Source organism: Perna viridis, chromosome 2, assembly GCF_037379345.1.
Source record: "Perna viridis isolate PV_CMFRI_1.1 ecotype Kerala chromosome 2, ASM3737934v1, whole genome shotgun sequence".
Classification (NCBI taxonomy): domain Eukaryota; kingdom Metazoa; phylum Mollusca; class Bivalvia; order Mytilida; family Mytilidae; genus Perna; species Perna viridis.
Genome location: NC_142446.1, coordinates 19,415,077 through 19,436,720, shown reverse-complemented (window position 1 = coordinate 19,436,720; position 21,644 = coordinate 19,415,077). Strand labels below are relative to the sequence as shown.

Sequence of the window (21,644 nt, the reverse complement as noted above, 5' to 3'; positions counted from 1 at the left end):
CTTTTTACTTTTTTCGTCTGCTATACTCGATTGATCACGTGACCTCTAGTGTATTTTTACGGTTTCACTCCTTTGCACAATGTGTACTCAAAATTTTACCAGCGAAAAACACATGGAACTGAATTCGAATGTTAATATGGAAGATATAAGAGATTTAGAGGAAACTATTAAACAAAAACAAACGGAACTCAGGAAGTTACAGGAAATGTTAAATCTATCCAAACAGATAGCAATACACAATAGTACTTGTGAGGTACGTAGTAACGTAGTCTTCGTAGTTGCGTGACGTTCTTTGTTTAGAACTTTATATGTGCATATAAACATCCAAATTAAAAACGTCGTGCAACTACGAAGACTTATGTTATAGGACTATGGTAGGTACATGCTGTTTTCAGTATATTTGCGATTGAGATATTGTAATCTTGTAATATGTGGTGTTGGTATTGCCTAGAAGCAAGCACAGTATTTCTTTTTTTACCAGTATTAGATTACACTGTAAATGACAAATAGTTGTAGGCACATGCTACTCCTGCAATGTGAATGGTTGGAATTAGGTTCCTTCATACCCCAGTGATGGCATCTAAACAGAAAATAGCTTGCCAGACAACCTCTAGCACTGCTGGAGTAGGCAAGTGCATGAACAGTACATAGTCAGTAGGTAACGTTAACTATTATCATTAAAATACCTGAACTGTTATTACATATGTATTTGTGTTTTGGACTGCATGTGCATTTGTCCATTTACCTGAAATTCTGGCATTTTAATATTGTTTGTCTTTGGATTTGATTTCATTACAAGTTGTTTTGAGCATTCTACATGTACCATCTCGGTATTGAATTTCAGTCCAGTCTTCTATTAAAATCCTTGAAATCACCAACAAAACTTTTACAATTAAAATACAGAGTCTTCTTAAGTATGTGCACAAGGTATATTATTTTGCTCCACTTATCATTCTTAGGGGTATGTTGCTGCAAGATTGAAGTCATCACTACAGAAGTTTTATGGTCGTTGCCATGAATTTGTAGATGGTTACGGTGTAACCATCTGCACCATGAGATCTGATTTGTTCAACATGTCGTAGTTTTTCTTTCTTCTTTCGTCTACCCAGGTCCAGGACTTGACTTTTTATTAACAACTTGGTGAATGTTTCTAGAAAAGCAGAGGACGCTTAGCCTACCAGTGCACCTGTCCATACTCCCATTTTTAAGTGGAGTCCGCGTTGCTCATTTACTTTAATACTTTTGTTACTTTGTATGTATTATTTTACTTACTTTATGTTCTTTGTTGTGTTTGTCTGTTTTCCATGTCAGGTTTTTGTCCCTGGATTACATTCTTTTGATTTCTGCTAGAATCTTGGTTCTCTTGATTGATCTTAAAAACATTCACAGTTTGTATATCATTAATTCCCAATAACATAAGCCACTTTTTAACTCTAAGGAACTATTATACCACCCCAAAAATGACGACAGTGATAAATATATCACATAATGAAACCAATTAAATGTTAATTTACCAACAGAATTATATATTACTTTAATACATATTGAAAACCATGGCAGAAAGGACTACGGCTGAAATGTTCTATGGCTGAGATGACTAGAAAGCTTTGAATTTGGGATGAAAGTTAAGTGAACTACTTTCATTGCAATGTGACATTATCTTTTCAAAATGTAAACATTGTACATACTTCCTATTCTCTTTATTTAAGTTTAGATTTCTAGAGGTTCAAAAAATTGTTATAGTTTTTTTAAATAATTATTAGGGACACTTATCATTATTTTACATTCTCTCGGCAACAAATCACTTCCAGATGATGATTTTTTGTTCTCATCATTCTGCACCCTGCTTACTTACATGTGCATGTTGCTGTAGATCTCTCTGCTTTTGCTGTAAACCATTTGAGATGTAAACCTTATCAATGAAGACTTTCAAATATGGTTTATTATCAGAAGTATGAAATAGAAGGGTAATGTGGAGTACATTGTAGGTAAAGTGAGGCTGACATTTTTTTAACCAGTATCTACATTATGTTTATTTTTATATTGACAATTTAATATGAGATTAGGTTTATCAGACTTTTAATTCTCATTGCACCATTTTTGGGCTTCTAACCAAACTTGGCATGAATGTTCTAAGGGTATTTTTAACAACCCTTCTGTGGAGATTTTGAATCTGGCAAAAAACATGACTGCTGTTACTAAAAATAGACCATAGGAGTCAAATTGCAGAATTTTGCAAATAACTAATAAATGGTTAAGCTAAAATCTGGCTGGGGTAAAATTGTTCAGCATGATGGGATTGACCTATGCCAAAATTTCAGAAAGATCTGTTGACTTATGAATGAGTTATGGGTCATAAAATGGATTTTCTTAAAATCTTTACCTCTGATACAAATTTATCTGTCTAAAGCATGGCCATCACTACTTAAAATTGAAAGTTTGTTGAAATTACTTGGAAACCAATGGGTTTAGCCAAATTTTCTCAGAATAAAATTGATCAGCATGGTGAGACATTGAGACGGGCCTATGCTGAAATTTCTATTGCTCTATTGTTGGAGTTCCAAAAATATGTATTGCCTTTAAAGGGTAAAAAAAATGACTACGAGAGATTTATTTTATAATATGAAAACTGGGTGGATAACTGATATTTCTTTATTGATTAAATGATTCTTGTGACAATAGTACGGTAAGGTCAAGAGTCTAGCTTTAGAAAGCTAAATTGACTATTTTTGACCAGGTGAACGATTCCGGCTCTCTAGAGCCTCCACATGTAGTTCTTTAATTTGAGGATGGGCTTTCAAAACACTACATGTATATTTCTATTTTGTACAATTGTATTAACATTCACATTAACATGTTTGTACTGTATTTATTGCTACAAAAATCAACTGAAGGCAAGGCAAGGAATTTTTTGGGTAGAACTTGTGAAAAATCAAGATTTCATGCAAAAAAGATTCCTAGCTTAGGAGGGGGAAGCTCCTGTGTACCTCACCTGAATCAGTGCCTGGCATTATTATGCATTATTATGTAGTCTTTCACCTCAAATATCCCAAATATCTAAATTTTATTCGGTGTCAGAAATTTGCTGTTTGTAATAGGAAATGACGGTCAAAATTCACAAATGTTCCAACTTTTTGTGTCCATATTTGGCAAAACTGTTCAGGGTTTGACCTCTGTGGTTGTTTCAAGTTGTACCCTGATATGTCTTGACCAATCAAGATTGTCATGAACAAAAGTAATCCCAGAATGCCATACAGTTCCTGAATCATTCAATCATACATAGTCTTGTTATATATCAATATAGAATATAATTTGACAAAGCTATAAAATATGTTTTAAAGTATACTTTTGAAAAGTTTTGAATTTAATGATAGAGTTACTATATATAAAGTCTAGAATGAACAAATAGATAGTACATGTACATTATACCAAATTGTATGAAGTCTTTCTAAAGTTCTTTTTTGATTTCAGGAATTTGATTTCTTTAAAATTGATGGTTTCAAATGTCTAATTACAGCATCCTGTACCAATTGAGAACATGAGTAGAATTGAAAAACAAGAGAAACTGTCAAATGATCAGATTTGCAGATATAGTCGACAGCTAATCCTTCCTGAGTTTGGTGTTCAAGGTACATGTAAAAATATGCTTTGAGATACTGAATCTTGATGAACTTGATATTTTTTTTATGAAAGAGTAATCAAAGGAACCAAGATTCTACTGGAAATCAAAAGAATGTAATCCAGGGACAAACACAACAAAGAACATAAAATAAGTAAAATATTCCGTAAGTAGTAACAAAAGTAAATGAGCAACTCGCACTCCACAAAAAACTCAGAGCATGGACCAGTTGCACTGGTAGGGTAAGTGTCCTCTACTTTTCTAGAAACACCTGCCGAGTTGCTAAAAAAATCTTAAGTCTTGGGTAGACGAAACAAATCAGTTTTCATGGTGCAGATGGATACATTGTATTGATCCACAAGTTCATGATGACAACCATAAAACTTTTGTAGTGATGACTTCAATCTTGTAGCAACATAACCCCGTTTTAGAAGCCTAATTGTGAGAAGTCTAGCATGATACAAAAATTCTGTGTAGTAACAACAAGCTCTGGCATAACATGAGTAGTGATATGAAAACTTCATAGGCAGGTGCTGAAGGGATGTTGCCACATGTGAAAGGAAAGTTGACAATTCTGAATGAAAAGTCATCACATTTGTCATAAAGTTTGGTCAATCGTTTTTCTTTACCATCGATCTCTAAGTGCAGGTCAAGATATGAGGCTGACTTCACAATGTCTGTATCCTTTATCTCAAGTTCTTTGGGGTAGATGCGATGTATCAAACCCCCAAAACTAGGATTATTGACGATAATATGTCATCTATATAGCGGAAACTGAGATAAATTAAGGTTCTGTTGTCATCCTTGGCTGAATATTAATGTTCTGCACTTGTAAGTACTAAGTCTTCAAACCCTTATAATGAATTTCAACTAACATTAACTAACATTAAAAATGTTGATATTCATAATAACAGATTATTATTGTGAGATGCCAATAGCTAAGATTTATTACAAATGTAATAGAAATTAGTATCCGAATGTTTTTTCATGTTCAGGGCAAAACTTTTCTTCAGTGACTGTATTCCTTTGATTTACTTTTTTTAAAAATGTTTTTGTAGGTCAGTTGTCCCTCAGCAGTAAGTCAGTGTTGATAGTTGGTGCAGGAGGGTTAGGCTGTCCCTCAGCCATCTATCTTGCAGCTGCAGGCATAGGTATTTCTTACTTATGATGATTTTAAATATAGTGTATGCACTCTTAAATTTTGATTATCACCTTTTGTTTGTCTGATAGTTCTATTCCCTGGTTATGAAGGTTGATGAAGTTCAGTATATAAGTTTCTGTCTAATTTGTCTTTCCAGCATTAAAATGCCTACGACTCCTATTTTACTAGCTGGATTATCATAAAATGTTCATGTAGTGCTATATCGTCATATGGAGATATTATCAGGATGAGTTTCCATTTTTACAATTTTGTCAAATATTTAAATTTTTGAGATAATAAGATGTTAAGACACTCGGTTTTCAAAATAATTAATATTAAACCCCAAATTATACTGTAATTATTTACAACCACTCTTTCTATGATGTCTATTTGCACTTTATTTTGTCACCTCTCGCATATTCTTACTACGCTTTTTTTTTTGGCACAATTGAGTCACCACTGCGCAAGTTCCTACGTTAATCAAACTGTATATCTTTCATTTTTCTTTGTTGTTGTCAGAAATTACATACTTTGTTTCTATTATTTTTGTTATGACCATTTACTGTAAGTGTGTTAGACCAAATAAAAATATTATTAAATATTATACATTTAGGCATTTTTAGCTTGATGGTTGGCATATACATTCTTCAGCATTACTTGTTGTATTCTTATGAAACTTTCTATTTGTTTAATGCAAAATTTTGTCAGGAATTTCAATTTTGACCAGTTATGTAAAATATATGGCTGTTGACTGTTTTCCCACAAATTGTGTCCACAACTCCTATATTGTCCCTATTGTGAAACTGGATGCAATATCTGCATGCTTAAAACACATGCAGCAGGAAGGGGTATAATTCTCTTTAGGATCACTTTTTATGCTTCAAGTTTTGTAACACTTGAAAAATATTATGTCCTGTACTTCTGCAGGTATTTCCCAGTCTCAGTTTTTTGTTAATTTACTGTCATTTCCGCAGAAAAAAAATGAAGAGGCAGCAAGGTTAAACTAGTTTGATAGGGGGCCAAACCTTTTGCCAATGTAGACAACAAAAAAAACACAAGAAAACTCAATTCACTTGAGGTCAGAAGTCTTTTGGTTTTGCCTATACATAATTTTTTATCAACTATCTGAAAAGTCTGATGTCATGATTCTCAGCAACTTCAACTCACCATCAGTACTGCTGGAATCACTGCCTCAAACAGATACATTAACCTACTCTCACAGTATGGTAAAAGTAGATGGTGGTTCCTATACTGATATTTAACAATGCCTGTCAGAGTTACATGCAGCATATTGCAGAATATCTTGAAATGTGAATTGCATACCAAACATTTCATGAAGAAGCCTTAGAAGGATTCTTTGAATGTTTTGTCCTAATAAGATTTCTTACCAGGACCTCCTCAATAGATGAAAAGAGGAAGACATGAAACCATTAAAAAAAGAGGGAGGTGGATTGGTGATAACTTGAAAAAGATCAATAAGATCATACTAAACTCAGGAAATAAATCATAGAAACTCCATTTTATCATTGTTTTACCACAGGCTGGCCATATATGTCATATTATTTTACCCAGAGCAATATTGAGCCCATGGTAAAACAATGATAGAATGGAGTTTCCATGATTGATTTCGATTCTAATAGGACTAGTTTCTTCATAATTTTAAGTAGACACAGCCTGTGTTGGTCTTGTGTTCATCATTTTTTACCATGGCTGTGGTCTAAAGAGCTTTGAGGCATGTCATATTAGAACTGCCCTTTTTTGGACATCAGTTGGAAAACAGTGCTAATATAATTTGGTGACCTTTCTGACATTGAGTCAGAAATAGCTAACTTAACCACTCATGTGGTAGTTTACATAGCATGACCTATGACAGAAAGAAGTGTTGTACCTTTGTTGCTGCCTTGTAAGTGACATGCCATTTGTCATTATGGGCAGTAAGTAAGACTAGAGTAATTATTCTCTTTTGTTTGTAGCATGCTTCACAAGTGATCAATGCACACAAAAATTTATTGCAAATTAATTTAATCATGTTGGAATCATGTGTAAAATCTAGACATAGTTTACCTGGTGTCTTGTATATTTGAATATGCATTTGTTTTACAGGTAGGATTGGTATAGTAGATTACGATGAAGTTGAACTGAATAACCTTCATAGGCAGATTTTACATACTGAGGCAAGAGTTGGTGTATCAAAGTCAACATCAATAGCCACATCTTGTACGAAGTAAGTTGTAAGATACAACATATTCTATTAAAACATAATATAATTTTTGTTTCATAAATCAGGAGCCTACAGAGTGTTAGAAAAGTTACAAATAAGTAAGAATAAGAGAATTTGATTGATAGATGTAGTGATATCCATAGAACATTTACAACATTGTTATCACCAGTTTTATGACACATGTGATAAGTGCATGTATTTTATTTTTTTTTTTTTTCTTTGAAGAGAATAAATTTTCATATGAGATTTTTTTCTTTTCAAATACTGACTATGAAAATGGCATGTTTTTATGCTGAATAAATATATTTTAGAAATGTTTGACTTAAAAATGGATTTTCAAAGTAGAAGACCCATTACTACTTATCCTTTGCAAATAGTAATCATTTTGACAGACACCTGTGATTTGTTTGTGAAAGTTGCAATTTTGCTGATATTGGGAAAAATCAACCAAAATTTTATAAATGATCCTTGATTTGCTCCAGTCGTGATCAAGCTGTAATACTTAACATATATCATCGGTCTGTTCACCATTATTTCTCTCGCTGGACAGTTTGATAGTCGGGGGTGATATGGGAAAGGGAAGGTGGGTATCAGCTCCTCAGTAACTTAAGCTATTTAATTCTAAAGTATGCGATTGTTTATTTTATTAAATCTTTATCAGTTATCTAGTGGCATGGAAGTGAGGAAATAGAAATGTTTTTTTTTCCATGTGATAACCTATAATTATGTTATGTATTTAGAAAAAAGAAAACAAACATTTAATCGGACTTATTGTACATTCTTTGTATTCTTTCAAAAATGCCAATCATAAAGATATAGCAAATGTTTCAAAGATTAACCTCTCATCAGCAGGTTTGTAAGTTTAAGATTCAATACTTAACTATACTTGAAATAAAACATATGAAAATACTTATATGTTGTAGCTTGAACTCCCATGTAGAGTGCATTCCATACCACTTACAGCTGGATAGTACCAATGCTTTGAAGCTAATAAGACAGTATCCTTTCCACATGTTTATTGCTTCCATCCAGAGGTTGGGAAAAATATTTCTTTTCTACTTACATTGCAATACAGGGATGGTGATGGAAGCTGTCAGTCAGCAAAATTGGATGGCTATTTGCTCATCTTTTGGCGGCTACTCTATTTAAAAAAAAAAATGAATGAACTTGTGCAAAATTTTCATCAGTTTACCTGCTTCTTTTTTCTCCTGTTACTTTAAGGACTACTAACATCCCTGTTATAGCTGACATGAAAACACATTGCTTCTTGTTATACAGAACTTTGAAAAAAATGACTGAAAGCAATCAAAAATTTTAAAATATTAACTGTTACATACATGTATTTTGTTGGTGTTTTTTTTTTTAGATTTGATACATTTAAAAAAGTGTCCAACAATACCATTAGAACTATCAATCTGTGATTTAAGGTACATTGAACTGTAATTTTCACTGAAAACCCATGAATCTAGAAAATAATATGATTATTGCAGCAATAATTATGTTCTCCTTGACTTTAAATTTAGATATGATATTGTGTTGGATGCTACAGACAATGTAGCTACAAGATATTTGTTAAATGATGCCTGTGTTTTAGCTGACAAACCTCTTGTTTCTGGTAGTGCTCTTAGGTTTGAAGGACAAGTAAATATCATTTAAGTCTGTATAATGTATATCTAGTTGCATAAAAAACCTTAAGTATAACAGAAGATAGTGGTCAGTATATCAGCTGTTTCATGCATTCACCAATCAAATTTGTGATGTGTTTTTGTAATGTAATCATTTTGACTTATAGTTCCCAATTGAGAATTAAAACATTGAACTTAATAACAGTTATAAAGGTCAACAGTTATAGTTTTTTACATTATTTTTTTATGGTCAGGTCATATAAGTCCAAAAGAAATCAATTAGATTCTCATTCCCTCCTGCTGCTTAAAAAATTGACAAAAATTTAAAAAAAATTGGAGTGGGAATTTCAAAATCAGAACTTTTTTTGTGTCAGTGTCTAGTATTGAGATACTATAACATGCAAAGCTTTCAGTTCTTTTTAACTTAAAATGATGTTTTTTTCTCTGCAACTGATGTGGCTATGGATTTAGAACATATCTATATTGAAATAGCTAAGATTAAGCAAGCAAATATCTGGTAAGAAATATGAAATAAAAAATAAAATCCTCCCACCTTTTTTAATCTACCATTTAAGTTTACTTGGCCCAATGATATGGTTATATCTACATTGTTGTGGTCGTCCATTGGTGGGTTTTATGTAATATATGATTATAGGTTGATTGATCTGAATGAAATTTTACAAAAAGAATCCTAATCACAAAAATTATTATAATAATACAATGCCCATTTCTTGATAATTTTAATAGGATTTGTTTTAAAATGTTCAAAGTATAGATTTTGTTTAATACATGGTATGAATGTATGGAATTTTCTGTAAGTAAACAAGAGACTATTTAGTGACATACATTATTATCGACATCCTTTCTTATACAATAAAAGATTAACAGTGAATGGATTTGTAATAAACTTACAAGGTACGCTCTATCAAATATCAAACATCGAGGGGTTGAAATAGATAAAATTTTGCAACATAAAGACCACTTTGCCAAGATGTTGTAGTAGTTTGTTTTATATTTTGATATACAGTGCATTATAATATATTATAGTGGTGTGCCATTATTTCTCTATTGCTTAAAATGCAATCATATTTTGGGTCATTTTTTAGTGATAAAAAACTGTTTTTGAAGATGTTTTTTGTTCATAATTGAAATTTTAATATGCAATCTTTACATTTCAACTGCTTCAAAATATTGACAATGCAGAACATAATTTTTTTGCTTATCCAAGTGTATATGGGTAGATTTATCTTTGACCCCACCTCTAATTTATGCAAAATCCATATTTTATATAATTTTTATCTCATGCATCCAATTACAGAATGACAAAGTAAGACTGGTTGTGTAGTCTAATTTTCAGAATTAAAAATGAAAGTGCATGTTGACATGCAGGTATCACTTCTAAAAGCTGCTACTTAAATACATATTAAAATGAAAAGCTACATTACATTCATCTTTTCATTGATGCATTATATTGCCAAATCCTTCTAGGTCATTTAAACTTCCAAGTTTTTGGTTCGTTGATCCACTGGTCAAATCATTTCAAACTTTAAAAAATGCCCATAAATATAATTCATTTTCAGTAATGGTGTATGTTGTGTTTAAAAATATACAGAAGTTATGAAATGTGGTTATTGAATCAGCTTTGAGTTTATATGATACATGTATAATTATGACAACTACATTTAAAATTCAGCTGACTGTGTATAATTACAATGGTGGACCATGCTATAGATGCCTATATCCTAAGCCACCTCCTCCAGAAACTGTCACTAATTGTTCTGATGGGGGAGTCCTAGGTGTAAGTAAGTATCACTAACTTATGAGTTTCTTCTTGTTCTTGTTCTATGGCTTTTGCAAAAAGCTAGGGCTTCAACTGTTCGTCATGTCCAGTTTCCACAGCATATCTTTAGGAAGCTTTTATGGATAATAATTAAAAACACTGGTGTTTGCTTTACTGGACAACATTATTATTTTGTAGTCAGTAAGTCAAGTCAGAATCAAGTTTACTTAATGAAATAAAGTTTTGAGCTTTAAAACTGGTCTAGCTTCACTAGATTTTCATTTCTGTTAATAAAACTGATGCAGGCTTTTATAAGTGAAAAAGATGCCTATCAATTTTTAAGTCAATAAAAGGACACACATATATAGTCATGAAAATAAATAGAAACTTCGGTGTTGAAAAATAAGTTTTCACCTGGTGAAGTTGTTTGGATAAGTAAGTACCTGTTAATTATGTATTCATTAAGTCAAAGTTCAAGGTCAGTACTATCATGTGTATTAAATGAAAAATAATTTTAAACTGAAAATATGTTTGTGCATTATTACTAGGTTAACCACTGAGATTATATAATTAAAGGTGTCAGGAGTAAGATTTATACAAATTGATTTTTGGATCAGTAGGTCAAGAATCAAGGTCATACATATTTGTGTATCTGTGTCTCCTAAGGCTGTCTGTGCATCTGTTCATCCCTCCATCCATCTATAACATAATTAAATACCAGCTTGTCATAGCAACTCCTCTGAAACTACTCAACAGAAATTCCTGAAACTTGGAAGGAAGCAAGAAAATCATATTTGAAGTGCATATATCAGGAAATTTTGATTCTCTAATTTTTATGGTAGTTATTCCCTTTTGAACTTAGAAATTTACCATAAATCATCATATATCAGATTGTCATTACAACTCCTCTGAAACTACCCAAAAGAATTTCATAAAATGGTGTGTAGTAAGAATATCATATGCTGTTTTGCATGTAATCAGGAAATTTTGATTCTCAAATTTTAATTAGGGTAATGCCCATTTGAACTTAGGAATTTACTGTAAATCGTCATGTATCAGCTTGTCATGGCAACTCTTCTGAAACTAACAGAATTTCATAAACCTTGGTATGAAGCAAGTACACCATGTGTTGTGGTGCATATTGTCAGGAAATTTTCATTCTCTATTTTTTATGTGAATTACGATCTGTAGTGCTATATTTATTTAGTGATTGGTCTAGCTTGTTGTAACAAAGGTTTTATACTGAAATATAACTTCACTAAGTCAACATGTTTTTTTAAAAAAAAAACTTATACCGGTAAATGGCTTAGGGGTAAGAAAGACAACTTTGTGATTATGTGGCCAGTAGATTTAAGGTCAAGGTCACACACACTCTAGGATAAAGCATTGTACACTGAAATTTTGTTTCTTCTGCAGTTTTGGTCTAGCCCTGTAGTAGTTGTATGAAAATTATGCAGGTAAAGGTTTTAGAAATAACAAATAATAGAAACTCTAGTCTCTTTTCAGAGGTGATTTCTGTTTCGTCTGTGACGAAAGTCGTGGAAGGCGTGACATAGGTTTTGCTTTTCCGGCAGCATCAACAGCGTCCACAAACTTAACATTAAGTTTTCTGACAAGTTCATTTAAACATAAACCCCTTACACTAGGTCAATGATATTTGATATACAGATGCATTACCATCATTGCATCACAAATTCATGCCAATTTTACACATATACCCCCACAGTCATGGACTATTGACTTAGAAAATTTAACATTCAACTTAATGTTGAAGTTTAATGTTAAGTTTTCTGATAAGTTCATTTCAACATGAACCCCTTAACCCCTTATACTAAGTCAATTTTATTTGGTGTACAGATGCATTACCATCATTGCATCACAAATTCATGCCAATTTTATGCATACACCCCTGCAGTTATGGTCTGTTGACCTAGAACATTTAATTTTTAAAGTTTAACATTAAGGTTTCTTATAGTTCATGTAGACTGTTTTATTTGAATTCCATCGTTACTTAAATCCTTACTATCTCAATGTGATGCAATAAAAAAACAATTAATCCCCAGCTACTCACATTTTTGTTGTTCATAATCACATGTTATTTTAAAAAGAGGTTTCCACTTGAAGTATTTCACATCTTTAATTTGTCAGATATTCCAGTTCTTCAATCTTTTCGTATTTCATAATATTGTATATATTTAGTCATCAAACATGTTGTAATTATGTGATCATTTTTTGTACCATGCCACAGGAAGTGGTGAGGTATTTTGTGATGGCCTCCTGAAAAGTTTAGTTGAGTGTTCATCCAACTTTCATCTAGTGCATTTGTAGTGGTAACACGAAAATGATAATTTTATAATTTCATAGTATTATACAAAATATGAAAGAAACACAAAAAATAATATTTAACAAACACACCATTATATTGACAATATCAAACAGGCGAGACTAATCTCTGTGATAACAGTTTATTATTTTGTATGCTTTATAAACTGTTTTGGTATGTGTTAGTGCAAGGAGAGGAATCAAACTGGAGCATTTGTCTTGTTTCTCTCATTCTGGAAACAATAGCTAGCACAAGTGGGCTTCTTAATTCAGCTGGATTAAGGTCCAAATGAGTTCCAGGACACTTATTTCTCAATTGTAATGTTAACAACTTTCATTATAGAATTATCTTTTAGAGGGAAATATGTGTAGCCATCTTGAATTTTATGTTTTATGCCTACAGTATTGGAGTTCATGTTATAGTTCCAGGTGTTATTGGATGTATGCAGGCACTGGAAGCTATCAAAATCTGCTCTGGAATGGAATGTATCCTTTCTATCAATTAGTACAAATGTATATATATATCAATGAGTAAGATCAAATTCAGTACAGAAATAGGTCAAGGAAGCCATTACAAATCAGTTTTATTGTTTTTATTATACCCCCAAATTCAGAGTAGGGTTATATAGTGATAGGGGTGTTGGTCCATTCTTACTTCTTTCCTTCCATTTATACTATCTTCCATTACCCAGATGAGTACCCATCTCTTATCCTTTACTCCCCTACACTGCTGAATGGTATGACTGAAACTTTCACTGAATATTTTATTACATGTTCCCATTGTGCACCTCTTCTCTTAGTTTCTGATCTGAATCAGTTTAGGGGTTTCACATAGCAAAACATGAACTTTGTTATTTATGAATATAGGGACACGGGGGACCCATCTCTTATCTGTTACTCCTCCTACACCACTGAATGGAAATGAATGGTTGCCAAAAGGTGCATTTTATCAAATGGCTGAGTGGGGGTATCAAGTAATAGAGCATTGCTCACAGTTTTTCTAGTTATGAAAATGTTATTTTGATGACAAAATGTGATAGAAAATATTGTGACGTTACATTTGTAATTGCTACTTAATCATTGAACAGGGTAGTCATTGCAAATGCTAAAATTTAGTCCCATCCTCACATTACAGTTTTCACTATTAATATACTTTGGAATTTGTTTTAACCACACCCACTTATATCATCTTAGAATCATCTCATAGACATAATTTTTAATATGCTACAGTGATGTCATCAATCTTTTATGATATGTCACTAGTTTAAGTTTGATATTGAATAATAAGGAATTACTGTAATAGTTTTCTTTTTATTTGAAATAGACTCAATACTCATGGTGCATACTTTGCAGGTTATTTTGTGTGCACCATGTGATATAGGGTATTTTTTCATGGACAGTGAAAATATCACAGCCTTTCCTGAATTAAGAAAACAAATTTAAATTGATATGAATTATTACTTTTTTGTTAAAATTTTATGGTGAAAGAGTACAATAAGTAACTTGTAAATATCATAAAAAATGAAAAAAAAACTTAAATCAGAAGCCTGCTGAGGTTGAAGTGTTAAGGAAGTGAGTTCTGGTTCGTGATTTTCTTTAACACTGTTCAGCATCCTTTGGTCAGAAACTTTTGCTCTTTGATGGTCTTCAAGGAATGTTTCGGACTATAAAGTTAAGGGGGAAACAATCAAGCTGCCCTATATGTAGTGATAACCCTAGCATAAAAGAGCTGATTAATTATGAACAATTTTGTGGAGCCAGTGCTAATGATAAGGTACTGTCTATATAAGTAGAGTCTACAGTCATTTTCTACTTCATTCATGTTTAGATTAATTAATGTGACAGCCTTTTTGTACCTTTGAGCAGAATGTCTATATTTTTATACCCGCTGCAAATACAGTTGATGGGGGTATACAGGAATTACTTTGTCTGTCCACCTGTTCATTTGTTTGTCCACATTTTTGTAAGTGCAACTTCTAAACAGCTCAAGGCATTATGGGGATATATTCTAGGAAGGTTTGGGATCATATGTAGATGTGCATGAAAGGGAAATCTAGGCAACTAGGATTAGTAGAAGGAATTTAATTATTGCTGAGGGCTTCAAAAGGGAGATAATGCAACTTTAGAACATTTGAGGAATTTTAACTCAAGTTGAAGAGGAAGCATTCTCATATGAAACTTGCTCATTGTATTTTTAGTTTTGAATATTTAATGTGTTAGCAAGCATGCAGTAAAGATATGAACCAAAAGTGAAAATTGGAAGTCCAGTTAAGTATTGAAGATGATGTCCTGATATCTGTAGAATGATATGTTTAATAAATAAATCTGTACTGATGATATTAACTCGCTTCTTTCAGGACAGGAATGTTAATTTGTTGGCTGATGTTGACAGGATAACAGTTACAGTAAGTGCTTCTGATATCACACATTTTAACCCTATCATGCTAAAGCTCTATATAAAAATTTAGATAGTTCCCTTGGGCAGTTTAAAGGTTTATTTGAAAATAATGTTAAGCAGCACAAGTTGATTGAAACAAAAGCCTCAGCAAACACCATTGACTACATGTGTATATTATTCCCCAATGAACTCTTTCCTAGTCTCATTTGATCAAATGCAACATGGTATACAATAATTCAAACAGTTGTGGAGTTGAGGCTTAGTTAAAATTTTCTCATTAAGGTGAGACTTACTAAATTGCAATGTCTTACCTTTTTATAAGATTGTGTACTTGCATTTATCTCATAGGCTTACATTGTAATATCAAATTTATAATAGGGTTATGGACCATCTAAGAAAGATACTAAGCATAAAAAACATTGATTTTAAGGGTTATTTTAACAAAGACTAATAGTGAAAATAAACAAAAAAAGTTTGAAAATTTCAGTATAAATTTTTAAAACTTACTTCCCTCAAACCCAAACACTAAACTAAAATAGACTGAGAAAATAGAAATTGATTGGTGGATAGTAAAGTATAACTTACGGAGCAATTGGTTAATCATTTTACTTCCTTGTTCACGTGCAAAGCGCTACGCAACGGGAGTAACTGCTTTGAGAAGATAGATACCCAATGTCTGTAAATAAATGTTTTGGCTTGTTTGAATTATTTTGTTTATAATTTTTGGGCAACCCATCCAACATTATTCAATATCCAAATAAAAAAGAGAAAGATTGCAAGGTCAAAGGAATTCGAACAATTGTTATTTACAGCCTAGCTGTACAAGTACTCACAGTTGAATAATCCTTCTCCCTTGGTCCCATTCTTCCATTTGGGATTCATTGATGATTCTTTTGAATAATGTGCTCTTGCAAACAGCGACCCCAGAAATGTCAATATTTCTAACTGGGCACTTTGTACCCAAGAACATACAAGCAAAGGGAAACAACTCAAACAGCAACATCATTTAGTAATGTTTCACCTTAAATATTCCTGTTTTCATCTATGCAAGATTTTTTAATCTCACACACAGGTTGAGACAGAATATGTGTGCTTTTCCATATTAAATAAAAAGTTAGTAAACAATCATACGATGTATCTAACCACTGTGTTTGAAAATTCTTATAAAATAAAAATTTGAAGGAGAATAACCAGTGATTGATTATTTCTTGCAGTTTTAGTATATACACAGACCAGTGACTGTTTGTAAGTGACCTTTAGTATTTTCCCTGCAGACAAAGTTGGAGGGTAAAATAGGTTTCACCCTGTCTGTCTGAAATATATTCTTAGCAGCTTGCAGCATTGTATGAAACTTTGTTGGGTGTAATATAACCACATGGAGATGTGCATGCTGTCAGGAATTTGTTTGGACAAAAATTGTAGAAATGATGGCTGTTGAACTTATGTATTTTTCAGCAAAACTTGGTTTCATGAATTTCCTGCAACTTCCTGTTAACTGACAGGATTGTTATGAAACTAAATGGGTTGTTAAATTACCAAATTGGGATTTGTATATTGTCAGGAATTTATGTTCGGGCAAAAATTGTAGAAGAGATGGTTTTTGAAGTTGGGCATTTTTCAGCAAAACTTGAGTCTCATGTGTTGTCTGCATTACCTCAACAACTTGCAGAATTGTTATGAAACTTAATGGGGTGATAAATTACCATATTTTGGATGTGCACATTGTCAGGACTTTAAAAGTATTAAAAGTACTATTTAAAGTAAAATTTGCTGTCATATTCTGTCATTGTGTTGACAAAAAAAAAATGGTGAGGGAGTGGGGGTAATAGTCCAGGCAATGTCTAGTTTTACATTTGGTCATGTCATACCTCTTGTAACATTGATACATCATGATCAGCTGTTAAATATAGGTCATGTCAGTTCAAACATTTCATTGCAAAACAAATTTGAAGTAGGAAAAAGAATAAACTACCATGATTTCTCATGCACAAATTAGGAAATGTCAAAAGTAGTTTATTCTTTTTCCTACTTCAAATTTGTTTTGCAATGTTTGAAATGACATGACCTATATTTAACAGCTGATCATGATGTATCAATGTTACAAGAGGTATGACATGACCAAATGTAAAACTAGACATTGCCTGGACTATTACCCCCACTCCCTCACCATTTTTTTTTGTCAACACAATGACAGAATATGACAGCAAATTTTACTTTAAATAGTACTTTTAATACTTTTAAAGTCCTGACAATGTGCACATCCAAAATATGGTAATTTATCACCCCATTAAGTTTCATAACAATTCTGCAAGTTGTTGAGGTAATGCAGACAACACATGAGACCTGAGACATGAGTGGTTTTAGCTATAGAACCGCAATTTCCAAAACATATGCTGTATTGTAAAAACATATTATCTTTAGTGTCAGTACAAGTCCTAGTTACTCAGGAGATTTTAGGTGGTATTGGAATGCACTTTTACTATGAGAGATTTTATTTTACTTTAGATGAGTTTTGTATTATTTTTTAGGAGTACAAAGAGCTACTAGACAAAAGAACCAAACACTTGGTTCTGGATGTACGGCTGCCTGTAGAGTTAGATATTTGCCAGCTTCCAGTGGATGACACATTTAGTATCCTTTTGCATTTCTTTCTAAATATTTATATTTAATTCTACTCGTGTATATTTAGTACTAAGATGTCTGTGGCAGCTCCAAAAGGGGGGTGTAAGGGGTTGGATCCACCCCTGGATGATGAAGTCTTTTTTTAACATTGTGGGCACATCTCATTTTCAATTTAGAAAGTAACCCTGTTTTATCTTTTTAAAAATGTAAGGGTTTTCCTTTTAAATTTTGACAACTCATAGTCATTTATATAGACTGCAAAAAATGAGGTTGTATATTTGTATCATGCTGTTGTCCATAAACAATTTGGTTTCCAGACTATAACTTACATGCAAGTGTATGATACTACACCACAAAAGGAGGGCTGTGATTGGTTTAAGGTGTTGACCTGCTTAGGAATTAGGGGCACAAAAAGGGCTAGAAACAAGCATTCTTGTGATGTCTAGGCTATATCTTGACTATTGTAGACAGTAGTGTAAACAGATTTCTTTTCTATTGTACAAGTTGCTATACTGCAAAATGTAAAGGAGTTAGAGGCTAAAAGGACAGGAAACAAGCATTTTCCTCTTTTCCAGAAATAAATTGACTATAAATGTTTGTAAAAGTTTTAATGAGCAGATGTTGGTTCTTAGGTTTTGTGGTTTTCCTTGACCTGTCATAAATATACCAATAGGCTCCATTGACAATGCAGATTACCACAATGCACTGCAGGACAGACTGAAACCCAAAATTGACAAGGATGGGAATTCATTCCCTGTGGTAGTTGTGTGCAGGAAAGGAAATGACTCACAAATAGCCATTAACAAGTTGAAAGACAAGTTTAGAGATTTGAATGTCAATTTTAAAGATTTGAAAGGTGGTTTATATGCTTGGAACAAGCAAGTGGATAGAAACTTTCCAATATATTGAGTAAATCAGTGACATTAACTTATTGATCTGCGTAAGAATGATAGTTTGAATAGCAAAAAAAAACTCTTGGTGACTGTTATTAAAGTGATATACACATGCATGCTTGGTTTGTCGATATAATTATAATACAACTTTTTTGCCATCACTTGGCATCTGTCTTTATTAAAGGGAAAGACCATGTTGTTGTGAACGTCATAAATATCGGAAGTAATCTGTTAAATATTTATAAAAATTAAATTGAAACAAATTAATTTCCTTTTCTTAATTAATAAATCGAGATTTATAATTAGAAAATTTGAATTTCCTGCGCCTATGGGTTCCACCATGACCGGTTAACATTGACGTGACGAAGTCGGTTTGTAAAGTGAAAGTAAATAGGTAATTGATTATGACGTCCAAAGAAATCGCAAATTTGGGACTTCCCCCTATAATTTCAACCCAAAATAAATAGAAGAGATTGAGGCACAACATGTATAAGAAAATGTCAGACATCATCAACGAACAACCGGATTTGCAGCCAGATGACTAGTATTTGTAAGGAAAATCGTATGGCTACTTCCAAAGAATGTTTGTGTTACTGGTAAAAAACTTTTAGAGCATTTCTCTTTTATCATTTCTGCAATCGTAAGCTTGACAAGTCATCATGTTTTGGTGATTAGATAAACATGATCGTAGAAATATTTACGGAATATTCTTTGTTTACATATTATTTGCATTACTTGTATCAGTACCAAACAGACTTAGTGACGTCACAAGCCAATCAGAAGTTATCGGTAAAAATCAATAAAATCTGGCTATGATCTTCCTTCAGATAGGAGAGTTCTGCAAGATGGCTATCCACTTGTATTTCAAAGATTTCGAACATTGCATAGCCTTGAGCATTTTATTAAAGTGCATTTTGCATTAAAGGTTATTTATTTTTGTTTATGTGGGTATGATTTATCATAACAGCCCAACTTAATGCAAAGGTGGTCTTTCCCTTTAACATTTATTCAAAACTATTCTCCTCTGACACCACTTGACCAATTTGAACCAAACTTGGTATGAATGTTCCTTGGGGTATCCTGCATAGAACTGATGTGGGGATTTTTGATCTGTCAAAAAAATGGCCGCTGTTACTAAAAATAGAACATAGGGGTCAGACAGTAGTTTTTATACGCCCGTCTAAGACGGGACGTATTATGGTATACCATTGTCTGTCCATCTGTCGTCCACACTTCAGACAATAACTCAAAAACATTTTCACTAACTTTTATGAAACTTTGGTTAATTGTTAATATCTATCGAAGTGAGCTCCCTTCTGATTTGTAATAATGTCAAATTTTACATTTCCGTGTTACGAAGTTTTACTCTTAAAAAAAAGCCGGAAATGGCCAAGGAAATTTTATTCATTGAAAAATCGTTTAAAACAGACCATTTGTTATGTTGACCGACTAATAAATATAAAAGATACTTGGTAACCTTGTCAGAAAAATGTATTTTAAACAAGATAGAAATGTATTGTTTAAAACTTAATTAAACTTGAGGTAGCCTTGATAGTGCCAAATTTTTTGTGCATTTTTTATTTACTTTTTTTTTTTTGGGGGGGGGGGGATGGGGGTGAAGGTATTTGACAAGGCTCACTGTATTTCTAGTTCATCATATAAATTCATTAAAAGCATAAGGACTAGTTAAAAGGGCAACGGGCATATCATGCACTTAAAGCGCAGCTCTTTATTCACATATATATCTCCAAAATTGTTAGGTTTAGGTAAAGTGTGTAAGAGTGTTCAGCATAATGAGATCTATCTGCGGTCAAATTTTTGTTTTAATCAGTTGTCATATTGTATCCTGCTTAGAACTGATGTGAGGAGTTTTGATCTGTCGAAAAAAACATGGCCACTGTTACTAAAAATAGAACATAGAGGTCATACAATAGTTTTTCAAACATTATATTTCCAAAACCATTAGGTTTAACCAAATTCTTTAAATTGCTGAAATGATTCTTATTATGAGGACTACAAAAGTCTTTAAGGATAAAAGTTGTCCGACGACTCCTTGTAAGAGTTATTGCCCTTAAAAGGGGAAAAATGAGTTGTTTTTAATTTTCAGCCAATATCTTGAAAACTATGATAGATAGAAAGAAACTTTCAATTGCTGAAATGATCCTTATGATAATTCCTACCAAAGTCTTCTGGAGTCAAAATTGTTGAACAACAACTTGTTAAATTTATTGCCCTTGAAAGGCAAAGTATAACTAGGTGAGTGATTCAGGCTCACGGGAGCCTCTTGTCTGTCTCAATAAATAGAATAGTTCCAGTCAAAGCAGTTACAACTCAAAATAGTGTATGAAAAAAACAATGAAAATATAGTATACAGCAACAAAATAACCTGATTTGACCTACAATGCTACTGTTAAGGAGATAGGGTCTCATAGAAAGGAAACAATGTTTTAGAGCCTACATAGATCCCTACTACACCCCAATTTAATAAGAATATTTGATCATACGGGTCTAGAGCTAGCATGTCAGTTAACTGCTAGTAATCCTTTGTTTATGCATTTGTATATATATAACCAGTTTATTTCTGTTTTAACAAGGGACTCGGTCCTTTTTTTAACTGATTTATAGGTGGGTTTAAGTGTGTAAACTTCTTCCACAGTGGCCAGATTTAAAAAGGGGGAGGGTTGTAATCACTCCAAAGTACTATAACCAAACCACATTTTTTTGGTGCCTGTCCCAAATCTGGAATTTCTGGCCTCTGTATGCCTGTATTGTTTTCACTTTCAGTTTAATTTTATGTTGCCATAGTATATAAGGGCAACTATTTTGCTGTACCTGTCCATTTTGTTGTTTTGGGGCCAGCTGAAGCCTGCCCTGTGTTTTGAGGGTTTCCTCATTGTTCATTTTTTTATGTAGTGCGGTTTCGTTGCGGTGGGTTTGTTGTCTCTAACATGTCCATTCTCATGTAAGTAATTCATGATAAAACTGAATTTTATCAAATTAGTTCAAGGCCAGCAGTTTCATTA

General features: G+C 32.6%; 1 protein-coding gene across 2 annotated transcripts; it reads left to right on the top strand.

Annotated features, from left to right (window-relative positions):
- Window positions 1-79: 79 nt before the first annotated feature.
- LOC148623952 (adenylyltransferase and sulfurtransferase MOCS3-like) lies at window positions 80-18,737 on the top strand. 2 transcript variants are annotated; one of them, XM_088566289.1, is made up of 12 exons: window positions 80-253; window positions 3,518-3,629; window positions 4,678-4,770; window positions 6,864-6,984; window positions 7,905-7,979; window positions 8,505-8,622; window positions 10,300-10,408; window positions 13,132-13,194; window positions 14,319-14,482; window positions 15,066-15,113; window positions 17,635-17,737; window positions 18,390-18,737. In XM_088566289.1, the coding sequence occupies exons 1-12, from the start codon at window positions 80-82 to the stop codon at window positions 18,635-18,637; spliced, it is 1,428 nt and encodes a 475-aa protein (XP_088422415.1). In that variant the 3' UTR covers window positions 18,638-18,737. The 2 variants fall into 2 exon arrangements, with proteins under 2 accessions (XP_088422415.1, XP_088422416.1); XM_088566290.1 differs by lacking the exon at window positions 80-253 and adding an exon at window positions 417-654.
- Window positions 18,738-21,644: the final 2,907 nt, after the last annotated feature.

What these genes read in the sequence shown, in the direction of transcription:
- LOC148623952 (XM_088566289.1), top strand. Translation starts at nt 80, where the DNA reads ATGTGTACTCAAAATTTTACCAGCGAAAAACACATGGAACTGAATTCG. An exon ending in GCTTTGAAGCTAATAAGACA is followed by an intron (nt 7,980 to 8,504) that starts GTATCCTTTCCA and finishes CTTTAAATTTAG; the next exon opens with ATATGATATTGTGTTGGATG. An exon ending in TGGGGGAGTCCTAGGTGTAA is followed by an intron (nt 10,409 to 13,131) that starts GTAAGTATCACT and finishes TTCATGTTATAG; the next exon opens with TTCCAGGTGTTATTGGATGT.